At 36.7% G+C, this 14,846-nt stretch overlaps 1 protein-coding gene across 4 annotated transcripts in view; it reads right to left on the bottom strand.

Annotated features, from left to right (window-relative positions):
* shisa6 (shisa family member 6) overlaps nt 1–14,802 on the bottom strand; it is a 72,502-nt gene extending 57,700 nt beyond the window's left edge. For all 4 annotated transcript variants that reach the window (XM_023837273.2, XM_023837275.2, XM_023837274.2 and 1 more), the window contains exons 1-4: nt 14,740–14,802; nt 13,051–14,026; nt 9,212–9,372; nt 4,423–4,521 (exon numbers count right to left, since the gene is read on the bottom strand). In XM_023837273.2, the coding sequence (XP_023693041.1) occupies nt 4,423–4,521; nt 9,212–9,372; nt 13,051–13,592 (802 nt within the window). In that variant the 5' untranslated portion in view covers nt 13,593–14,026; nt 14,740–14,802. The remainder of the gene's footprint in view (nt 1–4,422; nt 4,522–9,211; nt 9,373–13,050; nt 14,027–14,739) is intronic.
* Nucleotides 14,803–14,846: the final 44 nt, after the last annotated feature.

The raw sequence follows: 14,846 nt of genomic DNA, 5'->3' as shown, positions 1-14,846 counted from the left end.
CGCAGCTTGACGTGTATGGGGCTGCACAGCTGCAGACCGGTAGAGTGAAAGCACCTACAATGGGCATGTGAGTGCAGGACTGAACCAAGGAGCAACGGAACAAGGTGGTCTGGTATGATGAGTTTTTGTGTCACATCATGTAGAAGGCCAGGTGCATGTACTGTACACTGTTTACCTGGGGGAAGAGATAGCACCAAGATGCACTATGGGAAAAAGGTAAGCAGAAGGAGGCAGGGTGATGATTTGTGTAATGTTCTCCTGGGAAACCTTGGGTCCTGGCATTCATGTGGATGTTACTTTGACACGAACCACCTACCTAAACATAGTTGCAGACCACGTAAACCCCTTCATGGCAACGTTATTCCCTGATGGCAGTGGCCTCGTTCAGAAGGACAATACTCCCTGCCATACTGCAGGTATTGTTCAGGAATGGTTTGAGGAAAAATTTCAAGGTGTTGACTTGGCCTCCAAATTCCTCAGATCTGTCTGCTCGAGCATCTGTGGGATGGGCTGGACAAACAAGTCCAATCCATGGAGACCCCACCTTCAAACTCACAGGACTTACAGTAAAGGATCTGCTGCTAACTACTTGGGGGTCAATTCTACCATACAGTTAAGTAAAAGAAAAAAAAACGCACAGCTACTCACTTTTTTGACTTATGCGTATTCTCCCATTCACTTAAGTGTGGGATTTAAGTGCAACTAGGCCTATAATTTATTAATGTGTTCTTATTATTTCTTACTTAAATGCGTATGATTAGATTATTGGCCACTGGCTTCACTGGTTTTATTATTTAATTCATTTAATTTGGCGTAAGTTAAGAAGTTTTTGAGTTGCATTCCACTGACTCCTTTTTCCCATTGGATATATGAATTTTGGTACACAATATTATTGAATATGAGGTTTTTCAATAATGCATTAGTTGTGTTGCAGCAGGACTCACTGTAGTGTCCTTGTGGTCATTCTACTGACCAACACTGAATGCATTGCATATTTCAAGGTGGATCATGAAAGGCTCCATTATGAATTCAAATTCGTCCCATATTTTCATACACATACACTGCAGATACTAGGGCAGGGGGTCTGCAGCAGAATTACCTGACAAGGATGGTTACTTATTTGGTAACCAATCTGTGGCTTATGGGGTAGATTTGTGGGTTTTTAGTGACAGTGACTAGAAATTATTTGAAATAATACATCGCAGACTATACGGTAGCATATAAGCAAGTTTGGACTATGCTGTTGATTGCGTTGATTGCATTGGGCAAAAATTAAAAATGAGCCGATATTTACCGGCGATAATTCCCTTTAAAATGGTGACCCATATTGCTTTGCACACCAGTGTACTAAACAGTTAGAAAAATGTCTGCTGTGTGGAATCAATTTAACGTAATTAGAAATACATTACTCTACTAAAATTTCTACTAATAAACAATTCAACAAGACAAATTTGATTGCTCACCTTAAGGCGAGATGGCAAGTATGAAGTGTTTCTGAAAAACAAATCCGGCTAGGCAAAGCTGCAGTATTGCCAAAAAAACGCTAATCCGTCAGTAAGGCAAGCACTGAATAGCAAAAGCAAATTCAGTGCAAACAGTGCGAAATCAAAAGATATTAATCTGAAAATGACGCATGTTTATCACACTTCCTGATCAGCCCTTATCTCTAAATTATATATATATATATATATATCTATACACACACACACACATGTGTGTGTACTGTATGTGTGTGTTTATGATTACTTGCCATCCATACCAATAAACTGATAAAATGTGAAACTTATATTAAGTATATAAGTATGTATTTAATGTTATATAAACAGAAAATCTGTGACACCTTACACCAGGTTTCATTTGGTTTCCAATAGCTGCATGCATATACATTTAAATTATTAAATAAAACTTTATTTTTTTGATAAGTATTGCAGCAACTTGACTAGAAATGGTATGCACAGAATGGCTGCAATAATTACCACCTCTCTCAAATAATAAGTCCATCCATTCATCTTCCAACTGCTTTTCATGGTCAGGGTCATGGGTTAAAAACATGACTGAAAATTCTAGAAACCTAATTCTCAAATCTTCACTCTCCATCCATCCACCCATTCATGTTCCATCTGTTTGTCCAGTTCAGAGTTGCTTCTTCATATTGTGTAGTAATGTGATTGTAATACGGCAATTAAGACATCAATGAGACCATAAGTTTATGTCAGATAAAACCATAAAAACTTTACTTCAAGCCAACCCTCCCTATTCTTGATTTACCCTAATCCAAACTTCAAATAAGATTCCTTTTGCTTGTGTTGATATACTCAACTAGGATCCACTCAACTCAGATGACTTGAAAAATTATGTGCTTCAACACGATTTTTAAAAATCTTTTGTTTTTTTAAAAGCAGTTAATTTAATATGACAGCACTCACAAATCACGCCTGTTAAAAACGGAATCTTTGAGTACTCGGAAATACAGGCACACCACCTGATCCTGTCTCTGTGTGGTTCTGCAAGCTTCAGTGGGATCACCCACACATTTATCAATCACAGAACACTAAATATAATTGTAATGTACATAATAATTATATACATATCAACCTAAATGCCACTGAATTAGGAGCAATATTTGAGACTTTATTCCACCCCTTATCTGTTCATCTCATAACTACTATCAATGATTTGAACAAGATATTAACGTTTTGTTCAGTTATATATAAAAGGTTCTTCTAGGAGGACAATGCACAAACTCTACAATGATTTGAGATGTTATAGCTTTAAGATACAGCACATACATTTAAAAAAATCTAGCAAATGTGTTTGTGTGTGATTTTTTTTTATGATTTTCTGTAAAAAAAAACCTTTAACCAGCCAGCTCTCATTAATGTTTAAATTACACTGTGAGCTCCCTTAAATCATAGATATTTTTATAATTGATTTTATTATGTAGCTGAAAGATACAATTTAAATTTTGATGTCTTTGACCTTATTATCTTAAGTTAAAGATGAACATGAACTGCACTTAACCTCAAAATGTGATTGCATCCTAAATGATTTATCATTTCAGAATGTACCACTTCAAAATGGATACAAAATAAAAATTGGACAGCAAGTTCTCTTATACCTACAGTAATTAATTGCTTAAAGTTTTCACCCACCATCAAATAAAGCTCTTTTACACTGACATGTAAACCAAGGTTAGTCCATGCTTAAATTGATGTATGTGTCAATGCAGGCTTAGAAGTTTGTTTTACCCTGAGGTGTCACAGTGGGGCATCGAATCGATGCCCTTGCATGTTAGAAGAACACTGCAGAGATGACCTAAGAGAATAAAAGCTACATTGCATAAGTAATTGCTTTCCTGAGGTTCTTTATCCATGCCAGGAGAAAAAGAATAGCTGGATTGCTATAAACTTTCCATACTCATATTATGCCAAAGTCATATGATGTGTAGGGGAGAATGAGTGTATAATGACATTACTTATCGTACTTTTAGTGTTTCTGCCATTGTCATGGACTTCTACCCAAAACTCGATTCATTCTTGCAATCTAAGCAACTACCAGCAATTTCCACACAAAACACAGCATCGATACACACACGCTCCAGATCTTCCAACGTACAGCCTGCAGACTCTAGAAAACTTCGAACAACACTTTTAATCTTGTCGTCTCTAAGCTCATTCATTTCGTCATTCAATTCTCTGTTTTCGAGTGTAGGAGAAGCTGTCTGCTGATAAAGTCTGCTGTGTTCAGCTGTGCTGTCTGATGAACATGTAACCTACTGTATGGTTCACAATAAGACAAAAAAAACTATAATCAAAGAGGGCGTTAGAATTAATCAGACTAGCAGATATGTTTTATGAAAACTAAAGGAGATTATCCATGGTATTTGAGTGTAGGCAGGAAAACAATTGTTAATTTGTAATAATGCCTGAATTACTGAACTCATAAAAGTATATAGTAATCATAATAATTTTATAAGCTATTTAAACAATTAGCAACGATAACTGAAATACTAACTTGCTGGTAATAGTAATTTGTTTAACGTCTTATGAAGACTTCCCGTGTATAGCCACATGGGTGCAGTTTTACACCCCAGCGTAAAATGCCCTTTCGATCAGAATCTTTTGGCCCCTTCTACTTTTCCCATTTTCACATCTGTCTGCCATCAACCACACAGCTGACAGATGAGATCGTCATTGTGCCATGTGGGCGGACAATGTTCAGCCTGGCTGAATACATTTGTTTTCAGACCCTACTCCACCTGGACTCACCCTTTGCTCTGTGGTGCACTGGCAGTTTTTCTCCACCAGTGGAAGCGTCATGAAAAATTAAATTCTGCGCAGCAGTATTGAAGTTACTTTGAGAGCAAGAAAGGATTCTGAGGGGGAGCCAGAAACTGCAGCACCCAAAAATGACAGGCATTACCTTTAAGGTGTCCTCGGCCCAATGTCACAAACCCAGAGGAGATGAAGTTGTGAAAGTCATGGCCTCCACTCCGGATGTTCTCTTTCGTGTAGTGTCCTCCTAAATAAAACACACACCACAGCATCACGGACAGGGCTCTGCTTTAGACTGTACTACATCTGAAGCACTACGTCCTATTCACTCAGAGGCTTTAAACTGCTCTGCTGACACAGGGATCACAGCTGATAGACAATACAGTCGTGTATAATTTAAAATCACACAGACATACACAGTGGGTCTTCACTTTAGCTGTAAAGTGTAACTGTAAAGCAATGGCTGCTCTCCTTGGGATACTTTAAAAATTGTTTGCGACTTAGAACTAATGAATGAAATACTAGCAATGTTCCAGATTTCCTTTTTTAAACCAAAGATGTTTATGCTGAATTAAAATGGTCATTCCGTACTCTGTTTCCCTTTGATACATGCTGTATGTTATACACTTAAATGTGATTTCCTTGAATAGATTAACTTCTTTTGATTTCAAAATTTGATCTATGATTTTTTTTTATTATAAGCTATAATCTTTTATGAATACATAACGCACTTGTTTTCCTAATAACATGCACCTTTCTTAGTTATCCCGATAATGTAAGTAGCTTTACTTTGGCTGATTTTGCAATAAAGAGAAAAGCACAAAGAATTTTTTGTTAATTCATAAACTCAACTGCAACTTGAATGTGCTGAAAATCACAAAACCACAAAAGCAGATAGTGAAAATACACATATAGGCCTACACATTTTCTCAGATTACCTTGTTAAACTTCCTCAAAGGCCTTAAATAACACTGATAAACATCTCAGCCAAGAGCAATTTCCGTAATACCATTGACGTAAACACACACGACTCATGCCACTTTCACAGTTCAGAAAATGCTTTGTTCACACATGACGCACAATTCCAACATCTACTGCTTCACTTTTCAAAACTTTCCAGAAGAACAGATCACACATCCTTCAGTTGATATCTCCGCAGACTCACAGTGAGATTAGTGCTGGGAAGACTGCACATTAAGAATTTATGGTCTCTGATGCAAGGCCAGAATCATGTCTATACCACGAAGGTCACACTTGCAAAAGAAAAAAAAAAAGTGGTGGAGTTAAGGCGTAAAGTCTTAAAAACCAGTTTTTCTGCTCCAAACACAGCATCTTTTTTTTCTCTTAGTTAAAGTGTCAAAATCACGTGTGACATTTAATTTCATCCTGTACCAAGGGTACAAAAAATATCACAGACCACACATACACCTGCATAATTACATTATTATCAAGCCATTATAAATGATTCTGTGTTATTTATATGGAACGCTATTCAAAAAGTCAAATGTCCCGTACTTCAACAGAAAACATAATTAATATAATTCTATGAATTCTAATGCATTGGTGTTTTTACATATTAGTTGATCCCTTTTCTGCCATACACTTCAGCAAATCTTACACAATCAAGTCTTTTGAATCATCAAAAAGTAACAGCTATGTTACAAATGTGTTTATTATACATTCTGAGGTTCTCCTAAAAATGGCTTTGATGCCCACATTATACTGTATTATCAGTAATGCTCGTGATTTGCCGTGGTTGAAGAGCGTAATAATCACAGATAATAAACAGATAATAAAGGGAGAGTACATACATCAAAATGTCAAAAAGGCTGCAAATGGAAAACAGAAATAGACACAGCCTTGAGACAGACTATTATGTTTCTTCATTGTTCAACCCCCATCTCCATTAAAAACAGGTAGAGAACCTTTTTTAGAGACATTGGCTTACATCCCTGCCCTTCAGACTGCATAGAAAGCCACAAGTCCTATTACAAAACATCCTAAGCATTAGTAGCCAGGTCAGATATGCAAGTTCTCAAAAACCACAGGCTGAAGCTTTGTTTCGTGTGAAATCCAAATGATCATTCTTTTGAAACATGCACAGCTAATATCCACAAAATTATTAATATATGCAACACTGAGCAATATTTGATTCACCAAAAAAGGAGAAGGTATAATCTAAAAATGCCCATTGGCATAATTCCTTTTAATTAAACTAATTAAATCGTAGTTTAGTAATCCAGCCAATGTTTATGCATGCAGAGCTGATATCTTAAAGCAATGAAAAATAATACATATATACACATGCACACACACACACACACGCACACATACACACACACACATATATTATAGAAGTTGATTTCTGGAAGCAGAGCAAGATTTCAAAACATGTAAAACACAGAGAGCAAAAAACTCCAGCAGACATATTCAGGAAGGAAATCCTTCTCCAGCTTTTCCAAATTAAGTTAATTGTTTTAGCTCCCATTTGCAGTCTCGCTGAGTTCTGCCTATGAAAGTCAGAATTATGTAAAGCTGTTTTGAATGATCTTGCCAGTGGAGTTCGGCCCACCAGTGTGATTCTACGGCAGTGATCAACTGGTATGAAAGTGTTCATTTATATAAACACATTTTTACCTAGAAATAGATCACTATATCCACTTTTTAATTTATATTACTTTTTACAATCAAAGAAATAATGAATTATTCATCAGAATGGTAGTTCTCTAAAATGCACCTTGGGTAATGCCTCAACTGATAATTTATGCAAAGGAAATGTTCTATACTACTTTTTAAACATTAAGGCACAACAGTTTGTATCTCCCAAATAAGTATCTGAAAGTCTCAGGGCATATTCACCAAGTGCTTGTAGGACACTTTAACCTTGCAATACTGTGTGGCTCATTAGGATAGAATTTGCCCATGGTGGGAGGGTTGCCGATTCAAATCCCATGCCTGGCAGGGTGATTTGCCATTGGGCCCTTGAGCTGGGCCCCTAACCCCAGTTGCTCCAGGGGTTGGCTGACCCTGCTGCATCAACTGTATGTCGCTTGGGAAAAAAGCATCTGCAAGTGCATTCAATCAAAAATATTTGTCACAGACAGAAACTGCAATAATGGCGTGAGGCTTTAAAGGTGACTGGGGGTGTGTTTCCCATGCCCACTTCATTCCTAAACAGCCACAGGGAACTGTAGGCAGTACTCAGATTCATAACTGCAATACTCAGGCATGTGGGTGGCAGTACTCAGGTTCATCACTGCAATACTCAGGCATCCACCCACAGGTTTGCCTTATATAGACAAATATATCTAAAAGATGTTTATGCTCTGATTTGATAATGCAATATTCAGAAGGCAAAAATACACATCCAAATTCACATCCATAGATTAGTTTAGTTGTCAAGACATGTATGCATTTCAGTTGTCAAGACATGTATGCATTTCAGTTGTCAAGACATGGGTATACTCAAACATATTTCATGGGCAAATAATGCACTAAAAATAAGTATAGTCTATATAGTTTAAGTTTATGTAAATATTTAGGCTTCTTTAAATGATTTACCTAGGTTTCTTCAAGGTTTATTTTTCTTTAAGATAAATCCCAATAACGTAATTGCATTGTAAAATACATAAAAATGACAAATTCCAAAATGTCTGTAGAAGTATAATATATTTTGACTACGCATAATAAAATATGAATACTTTATTAATTTGTGGGTTAGTGCGAGGGTATTGCAGAGTATCTGTTCTTTATGCTTATTCTGTTTAATTGCTGGTGCTGTTCTTTCTGTAATGGAATGTCAGAAGAATATTGTAAAATTTTTACAGGCTGCATACTTTTTCATATAAATTCTGTATCAAAAGAACATCTCTAAAAGAAACATGGGAAGTTATTCTGTTATATGTCTGTTCAATATCATACTGCCTGAACAGAAGCCAGTGCAGTACTCTGGATTACATGCCACTCTCAGAGGTTCTGTACTCATTCTTTATGAAGTGTGCACCCACAACATCAGTGTGTACTGACTATAATCAATACTATGATAAACTACCCTATGGTTACCGATTGTTACCAATTATTAACCTTAAGTGGAATCTGATGCAATTCCATGTGTATATAAGAAAGGGTTTTTTTCCCTAAGTATTCATAAATAGATTAGTTAAAACAAAAGTAATCCATAAATGACAAAATAATACTTAGCTACATAATGTCTGATGTAATCGATATAGAATCACACCGGAAATTAAGGGAAACTGCACAAAGTGATATATGACGCCATGTTCAGTCTCTGGGGAGAGATCAAATGTTGCATAACTTGAGAGCATGACTCTCCCCTCTCGTCTAGTCATTCCACACAAATATCACATTCTTCCACCATTAGACCTCCCCATGGTTTGAGAATTACAATATCCACTTGGGCCTTGTTTCCTGTTATCCTGCCATGTGCCAGGTATGAAGGCCAGGCTTTCATGCAATTAGCTTAATATGCAGTTTGCTTGGACAAATCTGATGATTACTGGGTGGTGAAAAAGAATATTTGGAAGCTGTGCATTTGCAAGTTGCGCAGCTGCCAAGAAAGCGAGCATGAGCATGTACACAATCATATGAAGAGGCCACGTCAGAGCAGATGTGTGGGAATCTACTAGAGGGTGTTGAACAAAATAGAAGTTGTTGGCCTGCAACTCAACACTTCATGGTTCACCAGTGGAGATCCCTTACATAACTGTACTATGACATTAAACCTCACATGGCCTGAATTTCATCAGAATGGAAAAAAGGCAAAACTTTGTTATGGATCATAGGGTGCATAAAAAGAAGAGTGTGAATCTCAACCAATATACTGTCACACAAACATGTTAATTACTAGTTATAGAAATATATTATCATAATGTAAATCAGTCTCTTTTTGTTAACCTTTTCTCTGCAAATACACTTACCATGGTTGGATTTTGATTTATGAACTGGAGTGTAGTGGTTTTTTGAAGATGTTCGAACAGGCGTGTTTTCTTTGGGCGTGCCATCCATTGCCGCGATGTTTTCCCGCTCATATTGAGATATTGGAATTGGTCCTTGTTGCCTTAAAATGTCGGCAAGGGCTCTGAAAACAGCAAAAAAACGATGGGAAAAAAACGGTGAAAAAACTGTTAAATATTATAAAATATCTGTTTTTTCACACAACCAGACACACACTCACATACATAAAGCGTTCTGTACACGACACTTCTTGGCAGAAAATTTGAATGGTTGAATCCATTGGGCTTTTTACGATTTTTATTTTTCCGACAGCTCTTCAAACAGATGCCAGTAAAATGTAAATCATAATCACAGTTGTAAATGAGCTGAACTTCAAAATATTTTCTGTCAGGGCCGCGCCAAGTGCAGATGGAACAAACCTTCAGGGACTACAAAGCACAAAAGCCATGCATCATGAAGGCAAAACACATTTATTCATTCTGCTTCTGGTTTTCAGTTGGAAATTAAATTACTTTTGCTGCAGATGCCAGGCTAAAGCTCAGCACTGCAGAAACATCAGCGACCTCAATTTAAACTGGTAATTTTGTTACTCTAATTGTCTTGTCTGGATTGTGAGAATCGTGGTGTTATAGTGCTACTACTTTAGAAAAATGTCACTGTCATCTTATTAAAATAACCAAAACAAAGCCCTCCTCTTCACAAGATCAGGTATAGTATTAGGAATTCATATTAACAGCCTTCTCAGTCCAGACTGGTGAGATTGATTTTGATAGCATATCCTCAGATTTAGGTAGGCATTCTGGTTTCTAATATTCCAGCCTACTACTTTAACTTTTGTAGGGAGCAAATCAATTTGGGATTATTTTAAGACTATCCAAGTTCACATTTACTATTTGAAATGCTACACCTACGTATGTAAATTCACAATTTAATGGCATTCCAATGAAGACATATCACTTTTTTGTAGCATACATATTATGTATCCCCTGAATTTATTCGTATGATATGCAAGTCAAACAGTATTTGGCTAAACGAATCTCAGTCTGTGAAACTGGCCCTGCAATGTACTTCGGATAATTATGAGTATTTGGAAAAGTACAAGCACCCATTTGCTGCACTCTGCATTTCGGTCTGTCACAATAGCTCAAATACTCACTCAAATCAAGAAATATCATATACAAAAGACATTTAATGGATGCAACCAGCCTGATAATCAAAGTACGTGACAATAAAATGTTCAAATTTGTTTTTGTTGGGAAATTGTGGGAAGGAACCTAACATTCATCTTGCTAGCAGTGCTCAGCAGTTCCAGTGTTTCAATGCAGTGATTCCTAACAGATGTATCCTTAGAAAATGTGAAGAATATTCAGATGCACTGCATATTGTAGGCTATAATGCATACAAACCTTTAAATATTAAGTGTAATTATTAGCAACGGTTCAGTCCAAAAGTACTTCAAAGAACTGAAAATCTGCTTTCTAATTTAGTTGAATTTGTTCCCTACTTTGATGTGACTTTGTTGCAAGAACATTCATGATTTTACTGGCTAAGTGGCTAAAGTGACAACATTTAAAATATACCTAATGCCATTAATTCCTGATCATTTGCTTATGGCTCAAAAATAAGAATTATCACACAACTAATCTGAGAGTTTTTTTTATTCCAGAGATCGATTGATTGATTGAGCACTCCGTAAAGGCTATTGCTTGATACCAAATGGTTTGGCATTGTCAGTGATGTCATAACCTTAGTGTTATTCATTGTCTCCTCATAAATTTTTAAATAACACTTCAGTGATATACATATTGTAATGATGGGGATCTGCATCTGTACATGCAGGCTAAAATGTCACTAATTTTGTTATCTGTGTTTCTGAAAATGTCCATTGAGTGTATCTGGCCTAAGAGTAAAATATAAGGTATTATCCAAACAAAGTTCATGGTCTACCTTCTTGCAAGGATGTATGTAGACCCTTATTATGAAGACGAAAATGCATTATACATGATATTTATGTGTAAGACAGATTGTGCATTCAGATCAAATTATTACAGTAGGTCCAGCTGAACAATGTTACAAGGCAAAAAATACTCTTTCCTAAACAATCTACTGAAGGAGTAATGTACACTGAAGTTCTCATGTAAGATATAACAATCAAGTCACAAACTATAAATGTTGTGGTTTTCTATGTTTTGATCATTTGTTTTCGTTGCTTCTACACTTCTGTGTTTTTCACTCACCTTACAACCACTGTATTCTGCTTACCTTCCTACACTGGTTCCCTTTGGTTACTTTCATCTAGATAAAATGAAGCTAGTTTCCTACAAATCAAATGGAATTTCATTTTCCTCATTGTTATTCTGTGGTTTGCTGCTACCAATGATGTTAACTTTGGTCTTTTGTTTGTGCTGAACTATTAATCAGTCAGTGTTCTTTTATACATTGGCAGAGTTTGGGGAGGGGGGGGGGCAGAGCAGGCACTACCCCTCTAGTTGAATGTGGTGGCGCTCTACAGGCTGCCAAAATAATAGGTTATGTGTGCAGCAGATACATGCGTCAACACATATGGTAAGCTGGATGCAGTTTTTTTTGCCTCCCCCAGACTGAACATCAAACTCCTCTTACACTTTTTAATATGTTTCCTCAGTAACATCAACAACGTGATAAATCTTAACTCTTGCTGCATATGAAGCCCCATAGTAGAGAAGTAGTCTTTTCTATTTTATTAATGTTAACTATAATAAAATTTATTAATATAAACTGTATTGGAACTTGTACGCGTGATTATTTACCCACTTGGCTAAAATGGTCAAAATGGTTGAAATCAAAAAAGGATTTTAAAAAAATCATGTTAAGAAACTGAGGACAGATTAAATTGGACTGTGCATACAAGTATTTGAAGTTCTACAAGCACAGGGTATCCATCTTCAGCTTCAAAATGATTATAGATGATTTGCAGCCATAAAATTTGTTCAGTTTTGTCATGACATATACAAACAGAAGTATTTTAAGAACCGTACATAAACAAACAAACAAATAAATGCACATTCTGAATCGTGTAATCGTTTTCCTTAATTCTAGCATGGGCATCCATTTTCAGTGTTAACCAGAATATATTTGCATGTTAAAGCAAGCACTCGCACATGCAGTACTTCAAAGGGAAAGGTATCATTCTTGGTCTTTGGAAACAGTATTTGTTCAGTTTTATTTCACATAGAAGCGTGTCTACTGTAAATACTGTATATGCATTTAAAAGGTTCAACTAAACATATTTCCTCTGTGAAGAAAGTTTGAAATTTAAGTATTGATTAGGGCGAATTTCATTGCTGGTTTGATAAATGAAGGATACATTTGTAAGGCAAGGGCGAAGGAGAGAGTTTGATATTGGGGAAGACAATCGTTTTAATATAAAGGCCCATTTTTTGAGGGGGGAGAGGTGAAGTCAAATTAAATATTGGGTTGTGTGGGGGGGGGGGGGGGGGTATATATCCCCCCATGTTTCTATATCACTGTACTGAGGTATACACTTTGATAACAGTGGTGATTCATTATGGCTATGACACAGCATTGGTATGACTTATTATAGCAAAACTTATGAAAAACATTTAGTATTGCAGTCAAATTCTGTCACCCAGCAAAATGATTCATGTGCATGCCGTCTGCATTAATAGGCCTACATTTGCTAAAACATTTAAGAAAAAATGTACATAAACCGAGTAGAAAAGGGAGCCAAGGACGACGACAGACATATGTTGACCAAGAAAGATGGAATCAGTCTGTGTATAAATTGCAAATACCTGCTTACCTGTGAATATTCATTTCCTGAGGGGGTTGTGTTGATTTATCATAAGCGACTTTTGCAGAAACTCCCAAGACTATGATGAAAGTAATTACCCCACAGGTTATGAAGACTGTTGTGTTCGTTTGAACCATCTTTGGATCAACTGTTGGTATAGGGGAAGGGGGAAGAGTTTTGATCCAGTCTGGCGACTTGTCATTAGTACAAATTCTCTGATCTAAGCGATTCCCTTTAAATTGACAACAGAATCGAAGAAAACAACTTCCACAACAGTAACGGTGGTCAGTGTTATTGCATTCAAATTCTTTATCAAACTGTCCGCTCACGTCATAATAACCAAGGCATGTTTCATGATTGCCTGTAGTTGGTGGCTGGATCTGCGCAACTCTCCGTGTAGCTGCTGGAGGAACAGCAGTACTGTTCACCTCCTTCGCCTTCTGAGTCCGTTTGGGAACGTTTCTAATCTTCTTGTCTGTTGCTGCACAATGCACGTTCAAAGGGTCAAAGTATAAATATAGGAGGAGAAGAAGGAGGTATTGTATACCCATGTCTTGACAGTTCTTTTCTGGTGCACCTTTCCTACTTTGCTCCTTTTCTTTTGATTGACTTTTCTTCACACGCAAATTTTAGGGTTTAATCCTCTCTGGTCACCATAACCCTGACAAACGAGTCTTGCGCTATCCTTCAGTTGTTCATTTCCGTCCTTGTTCCCGCTGCACTCTACTGGATTTTCTGAAAAAGCCATTCAGTGGATGAAGGAAGAGCGCTTCTGCCACCCGTCAGCTTCGGCAGGAAAATTATGCGAGGCATTTTATATTTTTCTTCTATTCTCTTGTTCTTTTCACTCGAGCACACAGCATATCTTTAATATGAATTCATTTAACTCGACGTTAATGCTGCCGTCGTATGTTTCTGATAGACCGGCATTCATGACAACTATCTTTATTCTGCAAGCTGCACATCTTGTGAATGTGAAGTTGTCCTAGAGAAGGCAGGGAATTCACACAAAATGCGATTAATCACCTTTTTAGGAATAAACTATACGAATAGGCTACACTAAAGAAATGAAATTCTTTGGAAAGCACTTTTAAGTAATTTAATGTCTGGTAAACATCGATGTGCTATTTTATGATTATTTGATAATTTTCTGATGCATTTCACTTCAGACGGAACTGTTAAAATACTAAAGATGAACCGTACATTTTCAGAAAAATATATTGCATGCTTCTGTAATCACACTGAACACAAAAGCATCCCCGTTTGTCAATTCTGCTTTGGTTATAAATGTTTCCGTCTCTCGTGCTGCAGCTACAAATTGGACGGATTTGTCATTTGGCTTTTATGTGCAGTGGATCTTTCACAATACGAGCATATAAACTTGTAAGTTCACTATAGACGTTTGATATACGTGAGGTATATATAAATGCCCATCACGGCATATACACGTGCTCGGTAATATCCAACTACAAAAATAAAACTTAAAATTATAAATATGAAATGCATACAGACGACAAAACAGAAGAAGAGAATATGCGATTACAGTTAAGAAAATATATACACGCTAATCAATAACGGCATTTAAAATATATATAAAATTCTTAAATAAGTTTAGAGGCAATTAAATGCAGCACATATTTTACAGTTACATGTGGAAGAGCATGCAGTAATACGTTTCTCTTCCTGAAGATGACTTACCGGGTATTTCCGATTCCAGCTGTTCACTCTTTCAGTTCGGGGACTGAATGGATAGGATGGATTTCAGTGTTCGGCAAGAGAGCCCACGAAGGTCCGCCCCCGTCGAT

This window comes from Paramormyrops kingsleyae, chromosome 5 (genome assembly GCF_048594095.1).
Source record: "Paramormyrops kingsleyae isolate MSU_618 chromosome 5, PKINGS_0.4, whole genome shotgun sequence".
NCBI classification, from domain to species: Eukaryota; Metazoa; Chordata; class Actinopteri; order Osteoglossiformes; family Mormyridae; genus Paramormyrops; species Paramormyrops kingsleyae.
This window is presented reverse-complemented; position numbering and strand designations above follow the sequence as displayed.